Source organism: Malus sylvestris, chromosome 7 (genome assembly GCF_916048215.2).
Source record: "Malus sylvestris chromosome 7, drMalSylv7.2, whole genome shotgun sequence".
Taxonomy (NCBI): domain Eukaryota; kingdom Viridiplantae; phylum Streptophyta; class Magnoliopsida; order Rosales; family Rosaceae; genus Malus; species Malus sylvestris.
The window spans coordinates 4,410,157-4,431,703 of record NC_062266.1 but is presented as its reverse complement, the minus strand read 5'-3'; the positions used below and the strand labels follow the sequence as shown (position 1 = coordinate 4,431,703).

At 37.5% G+C, this 21,547-nt stretch overlaps 2 protein-coding genes and 1 pseudogene across 6 annotated transcripts; 1 reads left to right on the top strand and 2 right to left on the bottom strand.

Annotated features, from left to right (window-relative positions):
• Positions 1–844: 844 nt before the first annotated feature.
• Positions 845–5,554, bottom strand: LOC126628196 (hydroxyproline O-arabinosyltransferase RDN2-like). 5 transcript variants are annotated; one of them, XM_050297786.1, is made up of 10 exons: positions 5,163–5,552; positions 4,203–4,395; positions 3,818–4,107; positions 3,068–3,135; positions 2,778–2,979; positions 2,385–2,482; positions 2,212–2,281; positions 2,006–2,077; positions 1,794–1,907; positions 845–1,301 (listed from the first exon to the last, which is right to left on the bottom strand). In XM_050297786.1, the coding sequence occupies exons 3-10, from the start codon at positions 4,061–4,063 to the stop codon at positions 1,239–1,241; spliced, it is 933 nt and encodes a 310-aa protein (XP_050153743.1). In that variant the 5' UTR covers positions 4,064–4,107; positions 4,203–4,395; positions 5,163–5,552; the 3' UTR covers positions 845–1,238. The 5 variants fall into 5 exon arrangements, with proteins under 5 accessions (XP_050153743.1, XP_050153739.1, XP_050153741.1 ...); XM_050297782.1 differs by having other exon boundaries at positions 3,818–4,395; positions 5,163–5,554; XM_050297784.1 differs by lacking the exon at positions 5,163–5,552 and adding an exon at positions 5,048–5,070 and having other exon boundaries at positions 3,818–4,395.
• A 1,809-nt stretch (positions 5,555–7,363) lies between these two features.
• LOC126628195 (lon protease homolog 1, mitochondrial-like) lies at positions 7,364–15,617 on the bottom strand. The gene is made up of 21 exons (XM_050297781.1): positions 13,839–15,617; positions 13,283–13,537; positions 13,106–13,171; positions 12,831–13,022; positions 12,684–12,749; positions 12,527–12,568; positions 12,288–12,410; positions 11,892–11,993; positions 11,635–11,700; positions 11,421–11,537; positions 11,194–11,233; positions 10,823–10,994; positions 10,618–10,742; positions 10,290–10,420; positions 10,090–10,194; positions 9,800–9,913; positions 9,397–9,564; positions 9,207–9,308; positions 8,665–8,985; positions 7,806–8,324; positions 7,364–7,705 (listed from the first exon to the last, which is right to left on the bottom strand). Exons 1-21 carry the CDS (start codon positions 14,151–14,153, stop codon positions 7,529–7,531), a joined length of 3,318 nt encoding a protein of 1,105 aa, XP_050153738.1. The 5' UTR covers positions 14,154–15,617; the 3' UTR covers positions 7,364–7,528.
• LOC126629035 (protein ENHANCED DISEASE RESISTANCE 2-like) lies at positions 14,975–21,341 on the top strand (annotated as a pseudogene).
• Positions 21,342–21,547: the final 206 nt, after the last annotated feature.

The window sequence follows — 21,547 nt, the reverse complement described above, 5'->3', positions numbered from 1 at the left end:
ACATCCTGACATTAGATTAACCATTATACGGATTAACCAACGCAAGAAGGAAGTGAAAACGTCCTCGGATGACAACGACGACAGCTATGACGAAGAAATTTTAAAGGCATTGGCAAACACTGGGATGGAAGAAAAACTCGACAGCTTACACTTGGATGACTTTAGGCTCAAGTCAATGAATGGTCCCTCTATTGAATTGGTAAAGAAGATGTTGACAAGCTGGGTAGAAACTCTCAAGCTAATAACACTATGGAAAATCAATATGATTTGTACATAGTTGGAAGAAGACATGGCAATATGTCATCATCGTCGAAGATATTCTATTTCAGCGACTCTGATGAACTGGGAATTGTCGGAGATGCAGTAGCATCTTCGAGCTTTATGGCGTGCACGTCCATTCTTGTAGTGCAACAGGGCCCCTTTAACTTGGACGAACAAGATGCCCAGGAGGAAATGAGGGATGTTGAAAACAGTTTAGAACAGGACATGGCAGCATTCGTTAAAACAAAAAACCCATTGATTTGGCCCTTAATTTGTAAAACAAGTCGATCCCTCACATTTTTGTAAGAATGTAATAAATTGTTGGGGGCTGAACAAAACTCGGCCGGCTTTGACATCACTGCTTCAACTAGCTAAAGAAAAAGCCTAAATGCAAGGTCATCCGAGAGCAATTTGAGGTCCGAGGCAAAAAAAAATGTCTCGGAACTCTAATTTTGTTTTAACAAAGTCTCTGTAAATAACTATATCAGTTGCACTTCATTTTTAGTTGAAAATGTTAAGTTTTGCTTAATTTTGTTTTAGTTGTTAAATTTCCAATTTTCCATCAAATTCATCAACCCATCTTACAAAGACAAAATTGCTTTCATTTCCGAAACAGAATCTCAACAAGATTGAAAGAAGGCTTGTGTTAATCCAATACTAATTGCAACTAATCCTCAGGGATTACAAGCACTGAATCTATATAATCAACTCGATATAATCCCAAAACTGCAGCATATCGAAAATCCAACGATCTTGCTCTTACCTTAACCTTTTACCTTCCTTCAAGCACCTGAGCTTCCCTAAAATCCATGCGTAACCCAGACATACATTTGAGACAGCAGAACCTTCTTATTTTCCATTTACGACCTGAGATTCGTGTGTATTACTATTTCTACGAGCCTACCGTTGAACCAGAATCTTCCTTTCTCTAAACATCAGTTGTATCATAACGATTTAGTATCTTGAGTGCAGCTGAACTATTGTGTGTCCCAATTTGGAATGTTAGCAGTAGCTTCATTCACCATCTTTACAAGGGTGACCTGCACACAAAGAGCACGTAAGTCAGAGAGCGAGAAGGGGGTGGCGGGGAGAGAAGATATTTAAAATAAATTTATTCACTAAATATGACAAACTATATGAAAACTTCGATTCTAAACAATCCGAATTTGGAAATGAATAGTAAACATATTTTGTTGGAGGTCACTACGACTATATGTATTTAGTCGGTCAGGCTAATCATCATCAACACAAGCCACGGCCTGACTGTCCTCAATGTGTCTGTGACAGACCCCAGCCCTCCCCTTCCCCCGTCTCCCGTTTACCTTACTGTGACTTTCTCACACAAATGTAGAAAAAACTTGCGAATTCCAGTAATTAGACTCCAACAACTAGACAACTATGATCTGGGAACAACAATCAAATAAACAGAACGCTACGAACTTTCTTACACAAATGAAGTGAACTAGTACAGACGAAATACCATAAAAAACAGAACATGCAATTGCAATAATAACAGCAATTCTAAGACATACCACACTCTCAGGAACCCCAGGAGGAGGTAAGGGGAGGTTTCTTGGTGGAGGTCCACGTAGATATGCTCTCTTGTCAAATCTCCATTCCCCAATTTTTCCATATGTTAGCTCACCCTAAACAGTCAGAAACCTCAGATAACTATGGAACTATAATGGGCAAAAGGGGGAGGAACATAACAGGACTACGCATAGAGGCGAAGGGCCATACATACCTTCAAGTTGTAGTCACATCCGTAAGTATAATGAATGATAAACTTTTTACGAAGTTCCATATCCCATGGCGGCTGAAAATTTAAAGACAATAGAACATTGTTAATCACAAAATATATACATCCTGTGTAGTTTACTGAACCTAACAAAGAAATCAAAATGCAAATCAATTTTGATATGAATAGCTTCCCTATGCAAGATTCCAAACCTGCACCATGAACTCCTTCCGAAGAATATGCGGCACACCATGCAAAGCAGATGCCACAGCATAAGCATACCTTATTTCATCAAAGAAAATAAGACACATAGATACGTCAAAGCTGGCATCTCTAATTGCCAGAACTCAACTTAGTCGAAAACTAACGTCACAGTCAAACTTACATTTCTAGCACCCATCCGAAAGCTTTATCCGTCTCCGTGTCTTCTTTCATCCTCAAAGAAACATTCATCCATGTAGGAGCAATCTTTTCCAGCAATTCCTGAATAATTACATTTACTCATTAAAGTTCTAGGGGTCATAAATGACAATGCGATATTATACAAGGAAACAATTACAGAAAACTAGAACACCAAAGTTTTCAGAACCCCACAATAAATTGGACATCAACGTATTAAATAGGGTGCTGCTATTAGCACTCCAAAAAAGTCCTTATGCACTCCAAACATATAAACACGAGAAAATACACTCGGGGGAATGCACGATAAATTTTCTGGAGTGACCATCACCAATGCAAGACAAAGCGAAAGAAATGACAGTTTACCACAAGCTATTACCTTCTTGATAATTACAGGAGAATTTCCAATTGGACCAATCTTTGTGACCGGACCATTCCCCTCAGGATAAAACTTTCTTATGATCTTCTCATGCTGAGAAGGTTTAATGTAGAAAAATGGGAAGGCTGCTGGATATCCTCCAAGTGCCAAATTAGGAAGAGGATTTATAAAAATGTGATCAGGCTCCGCCATCAAAATATATCTGCAACAACAGAATTCAAAGGATTTGATGTCAAGTAAAAGATAAAAAATAAGAAAACTCAAAGGTCATCAAATATGCAGAAGCTCACTCTTCCTCAATAGTAGCCTTTTCCAGCCATTGCACAAAAGCCCATGGTCTGTTTAAGACAATGTATCCCTGTATACAAAATTTGCAATCACGCTTAGAAAACAAAGATCGATAAAAAACATATAGTTTAAATTATCTGAAGGACAATAGTTACTCAAACTTCTTTATTGATTGTATAAAGGTTATCGAAAATCAATCTTCAACTATTGACTTGCAAGGGCTAAGCTTTACACATGAATCAACTTACAGTTAACCTCGAAAAGTGAAGAAAATATCCAAAACGTTAAAAAAAATTGACTTTTTCTGCAAAATTTCATCAGACTATGCAAAGGATCTAATAATTAGACTTAAAACTTAAATTAATTACTTTCACATGTCAATTGTCATCCAATGAGTAGAAAATCATTGAGAATAGTGATACAGTGGATCGGCATGGACCCTGAAACTCAACAAATTTTATTCTTCCCCAAGATCCATTGCTTCCCTTCCACTCAAAACCATTCTTAGTCAGCACAAAAACATGGAATCGTCCTTTGCTTTTTCTTTACTTACTTTCTTTTTGTTTGTGACTCTTTTCCTTTATTCTCTTTTATTTTCAGTAAAATCTCATATAACTCCCAACACATTTCTAATATTGCCAAGACCCCTTATTTTGACTTTAGATTAGAAATAAAATGGTGCAAATAGAAACCATCACATCCAAGATGATACAAATATAATAACAAAGGAATGACAGTGCTAGAAGCCTAACCCGATCAAGTCCTCCAGGAAGAGGATCAACCACAGTAGTTGGAATCTCATCCATCAAGTTGTCAGGTTTTCCTGAATGCAAAATTCGAGTAAATCCTCCCATCTCTGATGCAGGCAAGTCCTTCTTCTTCTTATACCAATAGTACATAATGCGACACTGCCATTTGCTGTAAGGAGTATCAGTGGCTGTTAAGGCAACATGGAATGGTGCCTTGGTATTCTTAAACTTCTTCGCATTCTCCGGCATCTCAATTATCGGGTCAGACAGTAATCCACTATTCGTGTTGTCACCTACCCATTTCCCAACCAATCTATAATGAATTACCATAGTTGACAAATTATAAGTAGCAAAGAAAAACCCAAGAGCCAAAAGGACCAGAGCTAACGGTGAAGCTCGTCCCATGTTCTTCCTCTCAATCATTGTTTATTACAAACGAAAACCAATCTCAGACTTCCCAAATGGAGAAATTCTCCTATTCCATCACAGCTTTCAAATTCAGGTGTCCAGAACATAATGTAATAACAGCATTAGACCCTTCTGTGATCTTATCCAACTTCCACATAACTTTTTCGAGATACCTACAATAAGCAATTCTACTTAAATTAGCAAAATAAAATGGAATTACCCTGTACTTTTCAATAAAACTAACCCAGACAATATTATGAACTGAAACAACTCATAATTTACAACCCCATCATAATTCATACTGCAAGGGGAGTTCTATTGACACCCACCCAAATGCTCTCTACACCCCCACTCAGCATTTGGGGGGTTTAAATAGAATTTCCCCAAAATTCAACACGTACAAAACTGCAATGGAGTGTCTGCAGACCAATGTGAATTGGTTACCAAAAAATCAAGAAAAAAAAAAAAGCAACTTCACAAATATCACAGATCAGCACTCTCAAGCTCCAAACTTTACATGATTTCATGTTTCAAAAAACCTTAATCACACTGTAATGAGTAAAAACAAGAACATAGGAATTCAGACATTCAATGTACATACATAGGATTGACAAAACCAACTACAAAGTTTATACCCTTGACAACAAAACAAAAAACCACAAATGAAAGATTGAACAAGTAAACAAACGTAAAAGTTGTCTCCCCAGTAATTAAAGTATAAAACTCCTACAATACAGATGTATAACATACATTTAGATATATATATATATATATATATATAAAGATAGAGAGAGAGAACTCCTACAATACAGATGTATAACATACATTTAGATATATATATATATATAAAGATAGAGAGAGAGAACTCCTACAATACAGATGTATAACATACATTTATATATATATATATATATAGAGAGAGAGAGAGAGAGAGAGAGACCTTGGCGTGGCGCAGGTGGAGGAGGGAGGAGAGTGATTGGAATTTCGGATCAAGGGGGAGAGAACAAAAAAAGTATGGGGATTTTATCGATATGACAAACTGGGTATTGAGGTTCCGACTCCTTCCTTTCTGTCTTTTTCCGTACAAGTGTGTGAGTGGCCTTTTATATTGTCTTTTTGTGTGTGTTTTTGGTCGGATATCCAATGTAATTACTAATTGATGCAAGATAATGAAATTCCACCTTTTAAAACCACCAACCTTTTTCACTGTTTTCCTTTTTCATTTTGTCTTATTGGCATTTCCACGTCTTCTTTTTTCTTTTCTTTTTTTTTTGTTTATTTTGATCTTCCTACAAATCAAATGTAGTTCAAACAAGTGGTTGCTTGTTGTACGTGGATTGAACGGTTATCTTCAACTCAATGCGTTTTAATTTTAAACATTTATTTATTATAGCTTAGAGCAATAATATCGAGAGTATTAAAATCGATCTACTAAATCAGTTTTAAATTTAGCTGATGAGATTGGATTGCACCCCTAAATTTTTCAAAACTGAAAAGATTGGATTCCATGAATGATTTTCTTGTGTGTGAGGATTCAATTCAGGTGAGCAATTTAAATCATTTGATGGAATCATGTTTAATATACTATAAACACTGAACCGGAAAAAAAAAACACCCAAACTAGAGAATCCACTCCATTAAAGGGTGCTTAGGTACATTGAATTGATAAGAAATTGATTAGATTGGAAATTGAAAAAAAAAATATCCGTATTCCGATATAGAACTAATACACTTATAGAGATCTTTAAAAAATGCAAGTGGTGGATTGCTTTGATCGATGATACATTTATCTTCAACGTTCAAACTCTCCGTCTCTCCTTAATGTAAATAAGTGTAAAATGTCGTTTGTACTCAAAATTCTTAAAAAATCATTCTCGGATTTCAAATGCATTATCATATCTTAAAACACAAAATTCTATTTTCTTTTTTCAAAGTAAATATTTCAAAAACATATTGTAAAATTTACTAGACATCCCATAGATTTACAGTCGTTACATGTTAAAGATATAGCATATCAAAATCGTTACATATGAACTCGTCGGCATATCAAAATCGTTACTAGACGACCCCTAGATTTACAATCGTTAAATATTTCACAATCGTTACATATGAACTCGACTTATGTCTTCCGGGCACTCTCCTTCACTACCGACCTAGTATGTTCTTCTTAGATGAAGCATACCAAAGTTGATATCCATTTTGTTTGTGATTGGGACATTCAAGGCCTTGTTCATGTCATGTCGCTGTCATTCCCTCTCTCACGGTCCTAGGTTGATGTCTCACAAAATCTTCCTCAAAATATGTAAATTAATTACCTTAGATGGTGGGATCTTAGCATCATGGGACCGTGAGAAAACAAGAGTAGAATAAAACTCCAAGTATTCCGGAATTGGAGAGAAAATGTTATTCAGAAATATTCTATATTGGAAATTGGAAACCTTATCGTCTGAAAATCAAAAAATGGTTTTTAGGATATTCCAAACACTTGTATTAATTTTGAATTAATGTGAAAAACTGAGCTGAAAATTTCATTCTAATTGTTGTGAAACTCTCACCCATAATGTGCACTAAATTGAAGTTCTACATTGAAAATTTGTGAGGAAGAACGGCTTATCCATACAGATAATTTCAAACATATCTCTAATTAGGATTTTAAAATAAACCAATTTATTTTTTTTTAAAAAATCTAAACTATTTTTTATTTCTTTAATTTTTTGAAATAAAAATTTGTTTTAAACAACAACTAGCAGAGAGCACGCACTTTGTGTGTATGTGAATAATTTCTCTTAATAAGTGCATATTTTTTTTTATATTACATAATTACTGTTTTGTTCTCCTTATATAAATATTGTGTATCAAAAGTGAAAGTAAAATTGGAAAAATATGATTGTCATTATCTAAAAAAAAAGGTAAAATAAGAAAAATAGGGATATGATTGTCATTTTGTCAAAATGTATAAAATTACTATTTTGCCATCCTCATGTCACCATTGTGTATCAAAAAGTAAGGGCAAAACTGGAAAAAAGAATAAAAATTATAAAGTGAGAAGGCTAAAAAGATGAAGCTTTCAAAATGCCTAAAATGCCCCTCTATTTTTTAATTTGTAAACAAAATGCATAAAAAGAGAAAAAACTGTAAAAATACAAAACAAAACAACGTCAGTACAGGAGTAGTTATTGACATATCTACTTTTATTTTCATTTTTTTCTTTTACACATGTAAATTTAATTTTTTAAACAATAAACTAAAATACAAAAGAGTAAATTGCCACACGCGTAACCATGTGTTAAGAGGCTAATTTTTTTCCTAATTCGGGTCATCACTGAAAGCCAAATTGAATATCTGACTGTAGTGATCTACAAAGTGAACATCAAGACCTCCTTTTATATTAGGGGCAAGCTTGTCGAAATCCCTCCTGTTTGATGCAGGAAGTATGATTGTCTTCACTTCGCTCCTCCTTGCTGCTATCGTTTTCTCCTTAACCTAAAGTGTTTACGAAAACGAAATTTAATAACACAAAACACTGAAAAAAAAAGAAGAAAATCCCGAAACTTGAATCATAAGAAAGAGTCGATTTACATACCCCGCCAATTGGGAGGATCCTCCCAGTTAGCGTTACTTCTCCTGTCATTGCCAAATCCCTCCTGATAGGTTTCTTCATGGCAACGGAGAGCATGGACGTGATCATGGTGCAACCAGCACTAGGACCATCCTTCGGCGTGGCCCCTGCAGGAACATGGAGATGAAGCTTGGAATTCGCAAAGAAAGTGCTATCAGGCTCTTTGTCGAGCAATATAGCTCTGGCAACAGTATGTGCAATTTGGGTACTTTCTTTCATAACACCTCCAAGTTGACCAGTGACATGAAGGGATCCCTTCCCCTCTGCTTCCTCAATCTGAGTGGTCTCTATATACAACGTACAACCACCCATGGCAGTCCAAGCAAGACCCATAACAACTCCAACCGGAGTCTGATCATAGATTCGTTCAGCATGGAAGACAGGTTTGCCAACAAAATGGTCCAAGTTCGATGAGTCAACCAAAACTTTCTCAACTGTTTTTGTTGTTTCACCCTCCTGAATTCTCTCAGTTTCTTTTGCATCCTGTAAATACAGCAATAATTATAGATGACATGAAATTATTGAACTGAAAGTATCTCCAGAGGAAAGAGATGAGCACCAAAAGGCAGTTTAAAAAGATTTCGTATTATGTAAAACTTGCACATCATCGGTAGTCTCTACGTATTATTCTTTAAATTAATCGTATAATTCTTTTCCAAACTCTCTCAGCTTCGTCATAGAGATTGCTAACTACCGCTAAATAAATAGCTAACTGCACAATAAGTTTATATCAGAGAAACAAACAGAAATCATATTCAACTGCATTCAAAACATTTCTTGTGCAGAGCAAGTCATTACCCAGAATTTATAACTTGTTACATACCTTTGAATCCAGGGGTTCATCAGTATCTGCAACCTGAACTTCTGCAACTGCAGGTTCATCTGGTAGATCCGTCTGAATCGCGACTCCTTCTCCAGAGGTTTCAGGACTATGCTCATGACTGTTACCCTTTACCATCTCAGCTGCAATCTGGTTCTTACTAGCAACCACGCTTTGATCCAACTTATCAACAGCTTCTCCTTGGGTTTCATCAGTATCTGCAATCTGAACATCAACACCTGCAGGCCCGTCTGGGGGAGATTGGATCTGACCAGAAACGACTGGTTCATCTGATGCTGCTTGTCTGACAAGTTGGAGAGCTATCTGCCACATTATAAAAGATAGCTTAACACGGTTTAAGTAATACCATTGGTCGAGGAATTATATGATGGCTCAACAACGTCATAAATTTGTTCTGTTCAGAATAAGCTCCATGAACCTAAGAGAACTATGGGGAAACATTTCAAACACGTAGATATTCATGGTTCATCGTATGATAAGATGCAAGTTTGCAATGATGATCAAGATATAGATAGTTTACAAACCTTGCGATAGATCTTTTCTATGTGCTTTTCAAGGTTCCTAACACCTGCTTCTCGGCAATAATTTTCAATAAGGGCAAGAAGAGCTGTATCTGTCACTTCAACCTGAGCATAATAATTTTAACATACATAAACGATGATTCAGATAAAATCTACAAACACATCGGAACACATATAGAGCCGATACAAGTACCTGTTCGGGTTGAATGCCACATGCGTCACGTGTGGTCTTCTCCAAATAGTCTCTAGCAATTTGCATTTTCTCATCTGTGATATATCCAGTTATGTAAATGACCTCCATTCTATCCAAGAGAGGATTTGGTATCATCTCTACAACATTGGCTGTACATACAAACAGAACCTACAGCAAAAACTTCAAAAATATGATTTCCCAAGTACCAAACATAATGCATAAACTCATCTAGCACTGAGTAGAGACAGTAAAAGAATTGGAAACCTAAAGCATCCTACATACTGTGAGGTTAAGCTTATACCAACTTTAACAATCGAAACACAGACACCAAATGCTTGAAATCGGTAATTTTATTACAGGAAATTGGTATTTTCTCTTAATTAATAAAAATATCTGTACTAACCTTTGATAGGTCGATTGGAACGTCAAGATAATGGTCTAGAAAATTAGCATTTTGCTCAGGATCAAGAAGCTCCAACAAAGCACTTGCCGGATCACCAACATGGTCCCTTCCCAACTGAAACAAAACAACGCAAATTCGAAGATTAAAACTTAAAAGTAGTATGAAACTCAGAATTAATAATAAATAAGAAATTTAAATAACTACTCACTATGAACTACAAGGGGAAAGAGACCTAGAAATAGGATTTGTCTAACATACGATATGAAGCAAGCTGACCAATCATTTATTACCTTGTCAATCTCATCTATCAAAACTAAAGGGTTAGCTGTTCCCACATTTTTAAGGCATTGTACCATCTTTCCTGGCATACCACCAACGTAGGTTCGACGATGCCCCTGGATGTACATGTCAAATTTTAATGTCATAAGATTAGTTGCATGACGCACATCTCTTTATCAATATTTCACACTGAGGAGCTCTTCCCAAATACCTTAATTTCAGCAACATCAGATAACCCTCCCACAGAAAACCGAAAGAAGTTGCGGTTCAGGGCACGTGCAATTGAACGACCAATGCTGGTTTTGCCCACTCCAGGTGGGCCAGAGAGACAGATGATTTTTCCTGCGATATTTACGCAAAATATCAGTAATCCTCATGTAATGAGAACTAGTACAGTTTGCAGCATTGGTTAAAACCATAGAATAACATATGTAAAATAAGAGCCAAGATCAGTGTCTGAGAAACAGGGGAACTCCATGATGTGTGGCAATGCCAACAAATCAAGATAGACAATTACAAAACTTGAAAACTATACTAACCTTGAGAGGTTCCTCTGAGTTTTCCAACGGCAATAAATTCTAAAATCCTTTCCTTTACATCAGTTAGTCCATAATGATCTTCATCGAGAATTTTTTGTGCCCGAAGAACATCAAAGTTCTCATCACTGCACTAGGAATAGACGTAGGTGTTCAATATATTTGAATCCCAAATATTGCCCCAATAAGGTTTTAAGTAGTGCAAAACCTGTATTTTCCCCAGGGAATTGAAGTCAACCAATCTAGGTAATTACGTGCCAAATTAAATGCACTTGAACCGGCCTCCAACTGGTGCAGTTTTGTAAGTTCTTCCTCTATAACTTGCAAAACATGAGGTGGGCAGTTTTCCCTGTTTGGTTCAAGCATCTCCCTAAACTTATCTGCAATCAAAAGATCAGAAAAGTGATGCAACAATTACCTTTGCTTACATGAAAAATCAGTACTTAGTTAGAATACCTAAAGTTTCCACAGAAATGCTTAGCGTCATACTCAGATAAGAACTAATGAGCAGAAAACGCACAGGTCGTAGTCATGATGTGTACAGATTGAAAAGTTGAAAATAAAAGATAAGAAACCAACCGGTAAGTGTTGTTTTATCATCTGTCTCTAAACCCAGTTCCTGCATTATGTCAAACAAAATAAATTACATAAAGGCCCAGGGTTGGGATAAAGAAACTGATACAAGATCCACCACAAAGTGAAAACTTATCCATTAACTTATAGTCAGTGGAGAATCCGTACTGAAAGTGCACGAAAAACTTAGAAAATGGTGGAGGAAAATATCTCATAATGGTGGAGAAAAATACCCTTTTGATGTCTTTAAGCTGCTCACTCAACAAGTTATTCTCTTTGATTGCTTTTTTTATGGCTTTAAGATGCTCATCCAACGAGTTGTTCTCTTCAATTGCTTCTTCAATAGACTCCTAAGAATAACCCCATAAATGAAAGTACAAAACCCAATCAAACTATGACGGATAATAGAGTTCGTAAAACAAGAAATGGAAAATCAGCATTCCATACCTGAATCTTGCTGTTTTCTATGTCTTTCTTCACCAGTTCTAAAGTGAGCTTTAAACGTTTATGCACCTGAGCGATAACAGAAGTGTTATATAGCCTTTCGGAATATAAGCAACTTGCACGAAAAGGCTGGACGTGAAGATTTACATTTTCCACAACACTTGATCGTTGAAATGAATTATTTTTAAAAATAAGCAACGTAAAGAATGAGCTCTCTAATTACTATCCATCATACCGTATTTAAATTAAGTGATACTCACATCTAGCTCTTCAAGCACTTCTTGACTTTGCAATTTGTTTGCACCAGATATTGCAGCTCCAAAATCTGCAAACCTTGGAATATTATTAAGATCACGTATATCCTGAAAAATTCCAATAAAAAAATTAACATGAACAAATTCTAAATCCAAATGATTGTAAGACATCAACACACAAAGATATTTAGGTAAACCACTTTTTCTCACTAAGTCAATCATTTCCATAAACGACAAATTAATTTCTTCATCAACTCATTTATGAATAAGGGGAAAACCAAGAAGAAGGTCCAACAAATTCTTCAGAAGTTGCAGAAAAAAAAAATGGTAACGAAGCAAATAAGCGCACAAGAAGAAAAACCTTTGACAAATCCAAACATTATAAAAACGAAAGAAACAAACCTGAGTGTATGTCTTAACATGATCTAACCAATCTGAACAAGTCTTGACATGATCTATAAAACATGATGTAAGCTCAAACGATGTTGCATCTATGACATGATCATCTTTGTTATATGGTTTATCCTGAAATATATAGCGCAGTCAGAAAAAGAAAGAAGGAAAAAAGAAACAAAATCTATCATATATGTGGAACCTCCTACAATTAATATATGATACGTGATTAAATAAAATAAACATGCCTTCAGATGGTCAACTTTTACAGTCAGGGGTTCTTCATCAACCTGTACGGAAACCGTAACATTCCTTTTAACAATATTTATCTCAAAAATAAAATAAAATACGATACTACTTTGGAATTATGTGTTATTGTACAAAAATTTTGAGGCATCCACTCACCATCTCTGTAATTCGAAGCCGGCTATGGCCAATAAGGACTACTTGATCTCCTTGGATGCTTGAAATCTGATGTACGAAGATACAAGCAACTACAACATCAAAAACTGAAAGGAAGTTCTAATCGATCAATATCTGTGCATCGGATACCTGTGCAAGCGTCCCGACTTCATGTAGTCGACTAAACAACTCCTTCCCTTTGAATTCATGTATGTTTGTATCTGTCTCGGAACCTGATACCAAATTGGGATCAGTCCCCGGCTCAAGCTTGAGAAGGAAAGCGCCGGCATATGGAGCTCGCCGCTTTCGGTTTTCTTGTAATGCTGCTAACAATTTGGGATCCTACATTAAAAACAACACGTTGTTTACTAAAGTGTGGACCGAAATGAAATTTGATTTGCATAGTAATCAATAATCTCATGTACCTTCACATAAATTGGCATGTTAAACCCCGGAAACAGCGGTCTATGCGGCAATGGCAAAGCTAGAACCTGCCTCACAAATTTATAAGAAAAACAAGTTCGAACATTTTCTCACACAATTCAACATTTTCTCGGAATCCAAACAGAACAAGTAAAACGAAAGTCTCAGAGCTCACTAACCGTAAGATAATCTTTGGGCCGGGGATTCGTGGACACAATGGCGGAGGAGGACTTGGAGTCGGCCTCGTTCCCTGCCGCCTTGAACTCAACTTCCCTCACTTGGTCAGACACGTCGCCGGAGTTCGAACAAAAAAAAGCTCGGCGAGCCGAGGCAGGGCAGTTCTGCCGAGTCAATCCGGCGAGCGAGCCGAGAACTTGGAGAACCGGCGACGCCAACTCGGAGGCCGGCCCGGGGCGGAGGCTGTGGACTCGGCCCTGAAGGCATGGCGAGGAAGAGGACAAAAGCTTCAGCATTTGATTGGTGCAGCGATCGGAACATCTTTTAGGAAATAATTTTATTAATTATTGATGTTTAATTATCTGCAAATAAGTAGTGGAACTCCTATTCTTAGGAAGCAGTTTGGATTGCCTACAAATTAGGATTATCTCGTTTATTTTAGAGTCCGTTGATCGCTGCTACTTTGTATTTGTGTTTGGTTGCTCAGAAAATCTAGATTTTATTTTCTTAAATTTTGCTACTTAATTTTGCGGTTTACGATTATTTAGCTGCAAATACCTGAACGAGAAAATTTAGCTTTTGCAGATGGACGGATTGCCGTTTAATAAGGTAGGGAGTGAGCGGCACAGCTCCAGCTCCAGAAGTGGAATTGGAGGAGGAGGGATGTTTGAGTATTTTGGGTGGGTGTATCATCTGAGTATGAATAAGATAGGGCATGAATATTGTCATCTCCTGTTTCTTTTTCTCCGGGGAAAGTACGTCGAGATGTATAAGCGGGATCCTCATGAGAACCCCGGCATTAGACCCGTTCGGAGGGTTGCTGTTGGGCCTACTCTGATGGTGTAGGAGCTGGGGCGTCGAAAGGTTAATCATGGGGGGGGTAAGGGTGGGGATATCTATGTTCTAAGGTTTACAATGATTTGGATGAAGCCAAAAAGGGAGAACTTGCTTGTGCGACAGGCGGGAGAAGCACAGAAATGGATGGAGGCATTTGACCAAGCCAAGCAACACGCTGAGTATAAGCCTTGAAGAGGGGCTAGCGCAAGAAACAAACTGAACACGGAAGAGGAGATAGATCTTGAAGGTCATCGACCTAGAGTAGGCACTATGCACGTGGATTGAAAAGGCTTATAAAAATTGTGCAAGGCCCAGAGACGCTCTTGCGTCAATCCTCCTGATTGGGTGCAGATGCTAGCACTGAGGGGTACTTTCAAACAGGTTTTGAAGATGCAGTTGAGGCGTATGTATGGAAATGTGTGTGAACAGTCAATGGTGTTCGAATATTTCAAGATGTTGCTAACGCAGATGGGAAAAGGCGTTATTGTCAACTCTGTTGGCGTTATTGAAGCAAGTGCAGATACTGCTTTTGAAGTGATTTTAAACCTCGACCGACATCAGAGATATGAGTGGGATATGCTGACGTCTAACTTAGAGCTGTTAGATTCTAATGATGGATACCATGATGTTGTCCATGCGACTTTTGATCCTATGTATCTTTCTCGGTGGCATTCCAAGAATGATTTTCTCTTCTCTAGGCGATGGTTCCCCTGACAAGATGGAACGTACACCATCTTGCAATTTCCGGCCGTCCATAAGAAAAAGCCTCAGAAATCTGGATATCATCATACAAAAATAAATCCATCTAGTTGGGAGATTAGATATCTGAAAACATCCATGGGTTCAAATACTCCACGATGTCTTGTGACACAAACGGTGGAGATGCGTTCTGTGGGCTGGTGGAAATGGGAGAAAAATCACTTCTCGAAGTTCGAAAAGTGTACCTTATGCATTGTTATGCAACTTCTGCAGGCTCTTTATCTTTTGATGAAGAGAGTGACAGTGATGAACTTGATAATAATGAAGCAAAGGTGAGACTGAGGAATGTTGCGTGGGCCATCACTAGCTTAGCTTTGAAGCGAGCTCAAGCTGCAGATGCTAATAAAAAATTGGATTCCGAAGTGGCTGCAATCATTATTGATCCAAGCTAGTTCCATGGTTCCTTGACCAAAGGGAAAGATGATGCCGTAACGAACTGTTGGACATCTCTCCAAGTGGTAAGGGAGTTATGATCAGAGGAAGAACTACCTCGAGGACAATTCTAAGGTAATGAGAGGAGATTCCCTTCGCAAAGCTCCTAGTGTTGTGCTAGGATAGCACCAAACCAATTGGAACCAACTCAAGCTAACCCACAAGAAATATATTAAGATGAAATGCAAGAACAAAATATAAAAGACACCAAGATTTTAACGAGGTTCCTCAACAGTCAGTGTAACTGAAGTACGTCATTGGAGCAGTAGGAGCTCACCCAATAATCCACTATCAACCAAATGAGAGTTTACAAAGTGTTGGCAATCTCACAACTCAAAAACCCAATACACCCAATAGCTCTCTCACACCAAAGAAATAAATAGAGAGAAATATAATGAATAATTTCTTCTCTATACAAAGCTCAAAGCTATTACAATAAATAACACTTTGATGGAGTGAGAACTAAACAATAAGAGGGCACACTTCTTCTTCTCTCCAAAATGGAGCTACCGAAAAAACCAATATGTGCTCTCTATTTTTCTGCTACTATGTAGTTGCCTTGCTCTCTCAAAGATGGGCTACTAAAACAAATGGTGCCCTCCTCCTTCTCTCACATTCTGCTGCACACATTCATCCATCATAAAGCACCCAAAAACAAAACCAATAATAAGGGTACTTGCTAGCCTTTATCTTTTTTTCTACAAACATCATCATGACCCTTTTTATCTTTTCAACAAACATAATGATGTTGTCTACCTCCTTTTGTTTATTTTATTTAGCCAAAAGTTGTTTTGTCATTTGGCAATAATTCAACAATCTCCACATTGGCCAAATTCTGAAAGCGCCATGACAAGCCAAACCAACATAATCAACAATCAACACAAACCATTCCCAAAAGTAGCAAGAGAATAACTCAAGTCGAGCCAAAATGCTCCAAAACTCCTACTGCTCAACGCCTTTTTTATATAGGCAAAATGTGAGCCAAGTTCAAGCAATGAACAAACTTGGCTACACCAACAACCTTAGTCGACATATCAGCGGGGTTGTCTTTAGTTGGAATCTTCTGGAGAATGATATCCCCTTCACCAACAACTTCATGAACAAAGTGATAACGTACATCTTTGTGCTTGGTCCTCGCATGATGAACCTGATACTTAGCCAAATAAATGGCATTCTGACTATCACAATGCAACTTCACCTGCTTCTGATCAACCCCCAAATCTCTAATCAATCCATGTATCCAAATGACCTCCTTTATAGCTTCGGCAACAGCCATATATTCAGCTTCTGTAGTGAAAAAGGCAACAGAAGACTGCAAAATGGACCTCCAACAAACTGGCCTTTTAGCCATAGTAAACATATAGCATGTAGTAGACTTCCTTCCATCCAAATCACTTGCATAATCTGAATCAACATAACCAGCTGCAAAATGACCAATATCAGAGTTATTTATCTCAAAGCATAAACCATCATCTCGAGTACCATGAAGATACCTCAATATCCACTTAACTGCATGCCAATGCTCTTTACCAAGATTATGCATATATCGACTCACCATACCAACTGCATGAGCAATATCCGGTCTAGAGCATACCATTGCGTACATCAAACTACCAACCAAATTTGCATATGGTATATTTTTCATTTGTAGCTTTTCTTGATCAGTTTTATGACATTGTAGAGAACTCAATTTAAAATGAGGAGCCAAAGGGGTACTAACCGGTTTGGTTGAATCATGAACTCCAAACTTCCGAATCAACTTCTCAAGGTATTGTCTTTGATTCAAACTGACCAAACCATTCTCTTTATCTTTAGTGATATTCATGCCAAGGATCTTCTTCGCTTCCCCAAGATCCTTCATCTCAAACTCATTCTTCATTTGCTTCTTCAATTTCTCAATTTGTTCAACATTCTTTGAGGCAATCAACATATCATCAACATATATAAACAAATAAATGAAAGACCCATCTTGCAACTTCTTGAAGTACACACAATGATCATATTGACTTCTAGAATAATTTTGGCCTCTCATAAAATTATCAAACCTCAAATACCATTGCCTTGGAGATTGCTTCAAGCCATAAAGTGATTTCTTCAATTTGCAAAACAAATTCTCTTTCCCTTTCACTGTATACCCATCTGGTTGACACATATAGATCTCTTCATTCAAATCACCATGTAGGAAAGCCGTCTTCACATCAAGTTGCACAAGCTCAAGATCATATTGTGCAACAAGAGCTAACATAATGCCAATTGAGGAGTGCTTCACAACCGGAGAAAAGATTTCATTGCAGTCAATGCCCTCCTTTTGCGCATACCTTTTAGCAACTAATCTTGCTTTGAATCTCATATTGCTTTTCTCATCAACACCTTCCTTTTTGGCATACACCCATTTGCAACCGATAGCTTTCTTACCCTTAGGCAATTTAGCTAACTCTCAAGTCTTGTTCTTCAATAGAGAATTCATCTCATCACCCATGGCATTGCACCACTTCTCATTTTCTTCACTCTCAATAGCTTCCTCAAAATTGGATGGAATCTCATCAGTGATAATAGGGAAAGCAAAAGAAACATAATCACTATACCAAGTTGGCTTGGTAATATTTCTCTTTCCTCTGTTCTTGGCAATAGACTCTTAAGGTGAAACTTGCTCTTCATCTAGAATTGAATCTTCAAGTTCAACTTCTTCAACATCCTCTTGGTCTCCCTCTTCTTCACTTGTAGTGGCTTCGACATCAGTGAAAATAGGATTTGAAGTACTAGAGGAAAATTTCTCAAGCTCCACCTGTTGGACATCTTTCACATTCTTATTAGAGTCTTTGAACATGCTTTCTTCATCAAATGTCACATCTCTGCTAATTACAAGTTTCTTCATATCTGGGCACACCACAATCTATAACCTTTGACACCATTACTAAAACCAAGAAAGATAGCCTTTTTGGCTTTAGGATCAAGTTTATTTTCAGTCACATGAAAATAAGTAGGTGAACCAAATATATGGATATAGCCATAATCAGAAGAAGGTTTTCCAGTCCATACCTCCATTGGTGTCTTGCCCTGAACAGCGGCTGAGGGTAACCGATTGATGATGTAACATGCATAAGTAATTGCCTCTACCACCCAAAATGACTTGCTCAAACTCGACTGAGACAACATGCATCTAACCTTCTCAAGCAAGGTTCGATTCAATCTTTCTGCAACTTCATTTTGTTGTGGAGTTCCCCAAACACTGAAATGTCTCACAATTCCTTCCTCTTTGCAAACTTTAAAGAAAGGGTCGGATGTGTATTCACCACCATTATCCGATCTCAAAATCTTAATCTTTCTTCCAGTCTGGTTCTCAACCATTTTCTTCCAACTCAAGAAAATGCTTAACATCTCACTCTTGTGCTTCATAGTGTAGACCCAAGACCTTCTAGAATAATCATCAACAAAGGTCATGGACCAATGTTTACCACTCAAAGAGGGAGTCTTTGTAGGACCCCAAACATCCGAATGCACACAATCAAGAATGCCTTTTGTCTGATGTACTGCAGTACCAAACTTCACTCTAGTTTGCTTCCCCAAGACACAATGCTCACAGAAATCAAGCTTACAAGTCGTGGAACCTTTTAGAAGACCTTGTTTCACAAGCCCTTGTAAAGCTTTCTTACTGGCATGGCCTAATCTCATATGCCACAGTCTAGTAGCATCTGAATTGGATGTGCCCATATTTTCTGAGACTACAAACGCTTCACCTGTCATGGTGCTTCCTTGCAATAGATACAAATGACCACATCGAGGAGCTTTCATCACAACAAGTGCACCATAAGTAACTTTCAATGTCTGCCCATCTGAATAAAACCTTAAGCCCTTGGATTCTAAAGTGCCCAAAGAAATAAGATTTTTCTTCAACTTTGGTACATACTGAACATCTGTCAACTCTTTAACCATACCATCATGCAACTTCAAACGAACTAAACCAATCCCTTTTGTTGTACAAGGATTGTCATCTCCCATGAACACAACACCACCATCAAACTCTTTCAAGCTTGAAAACCAATCCTTGTGAGGAGTCATATAATGAGTATAACCCGTATCCAACACCCACTTAATAGCACAGTCAAATGATGAGGAAGTGGTTAAAGAAAAATCAGAAAAATCCATTTCAACCTCAGCAACATTAGCTTCAGAACTTTCTTTTCCTTTGGTCTTCAACTTAGGACAATCTTTCTTCCAATGGCCCTTATTATGACAAAAAGCACATTCATCCATTTCCAAGGGTTTTCTACCTTCTTTGTATTGGAAGCGGTAGAGCTTTTTCTTCAAGTGTAGCTGGTTCTCTGCACTCTTCGTCATATACTTGTCTTCCAATTTTTGCCACAACACACTTGCCAATTTCTCTTGCATCACAAAATACTTCTGAGTTTTTCCAAGGCACAACCAAATTGAAGAGCAAGCCCACAAATTTAATTTCTCCCATTCCGGCTTCGACATAGCTTCCGACTTCTCTCCCAAAGCGGCAAGTAGGTCTTGTTGAGCCAACACATCTTTGACCTCACATTGCCACATCCCAAAGTTGTTTGTGCCATCAAACTTTTCCACTTCGAACTTTGCATTTTGCATTGTAGTTCTTGCAAACCCGGAGCTGCTTCCAAAAGGATTCTCATCTTGCCCGTCTGACATCTTTGGCAACTAGACAATACCTAAGAGCAACCAGTGCTCTAATACCTATTGTTGTGCTAGGATAGCACCAAACCAATTGGAACCAACTCAAGCTAACCCACATGAAATATATCAAGATGAAATGCAAGAACAAAATATAAAAGACACCAAGATTTTAACGAGGTTCCTCAACAGTCAGTATAACTGGAGTACGTCCTCGGAGTAGTAGGAGCTCACCCAATAATCCACTATCAACCAAATGGGAGTTTACAAAGTGTTGGCAATCTCACAACCCAAAAACCCAATACACCCAATAGCTCTCTCACATCAAAGAAACAAATAGAGAGAAATATAATGAATAATTTCTTCTCTATACAAAGCTCAAAGCTATTACAACAAATAACACTTCGATGGAGTGAGAACTAGACAATGAGAGGGCACACTTTCTTCTTCTCTCCAAAATGGAGCTATTGAAAAAACCAATATGTGCTCTCTATTTTTCTGCTACTATGTAGCTGCCTTGCTCTCTCAAATATGGGCTACTAAAACAAATGGTGCTGTCCTCCTTCTCTCACATTCAGCTGCACACCTTTATTCATCATAAAGCACCAAAAAACAAAACCAATAATAAGGCTACTTGCTAGCCTTTACCTTTTTTTCTACAAACATGACCCTTTTTATCTTTTCAACAAACATAATAATGTTGTCTACCTCATTCTGTTTATTTTATTTAGCCAAAAGTTGTTTTGTCATTTGGCCATAATTCAACACATAGCCGTAGATTGGTTCGAAGTTAATAAAAGCATAGATAGATTCGCACTGTATCCCAGGTGCCTTGTCCGGCCACAAGGCGGAAAGAAGCTTCCATTTGTACTAGTCTTTAATCTCCAGGTTCCATCTAAACCAAATTATAGTTTGGTATTTTACTATGCCGCTGACAGACCACCGAATCCAAATTCTGTTTTTTTTTTTTAAGTTTGTGGATGGGAGTTTAAAGTTAATTCCAAGTATTGCTGAAGGATATTGGATGGTCAAGCTTGGAACAAAAGGTTGCTTACTGGGGGAAGCTGTATCCTGCAAATATCTCAGGCAAGACAATTTCCTAGAGATTGATGTAGATATTGGATCATCATCCGTGGCGAGTTTCATTGGACTTGTTCTCGGATACGTCATGAGCATAGTGGTTAACCTTGCAATTTTGATAGAGGCAAGGAGCAAGCAGAGTTGCCTGAGTACATTATAGGGAATGTTCGACTAAATCATTTGAAACGTGACTCTGCTGTTCTTTTCGAGGTTTAAGGTTGTGTCAACATTCGTTAATTAGTATTTCCACCTTTGTCGGAGCTATTGGTTCAACATGATTTTTGTTTTCCAGTTTACAGTATACTAAAATAAAATGTGTAACTGAGTAATCTGACATGCAATTGAAAGTAATAGAAAGATGGAAAGCCATTTGTTTTTCTTCCACTTGACTCTATATTCAAAATACCGTACCCTCACTGTATTGCATAACACATTAGTATCGAACCATGAATTGGTAGTTGTTTTGTTTGCTGAAAGGACCTGCAGCTATCTTTCTAGTGGAGTTGGTTTTA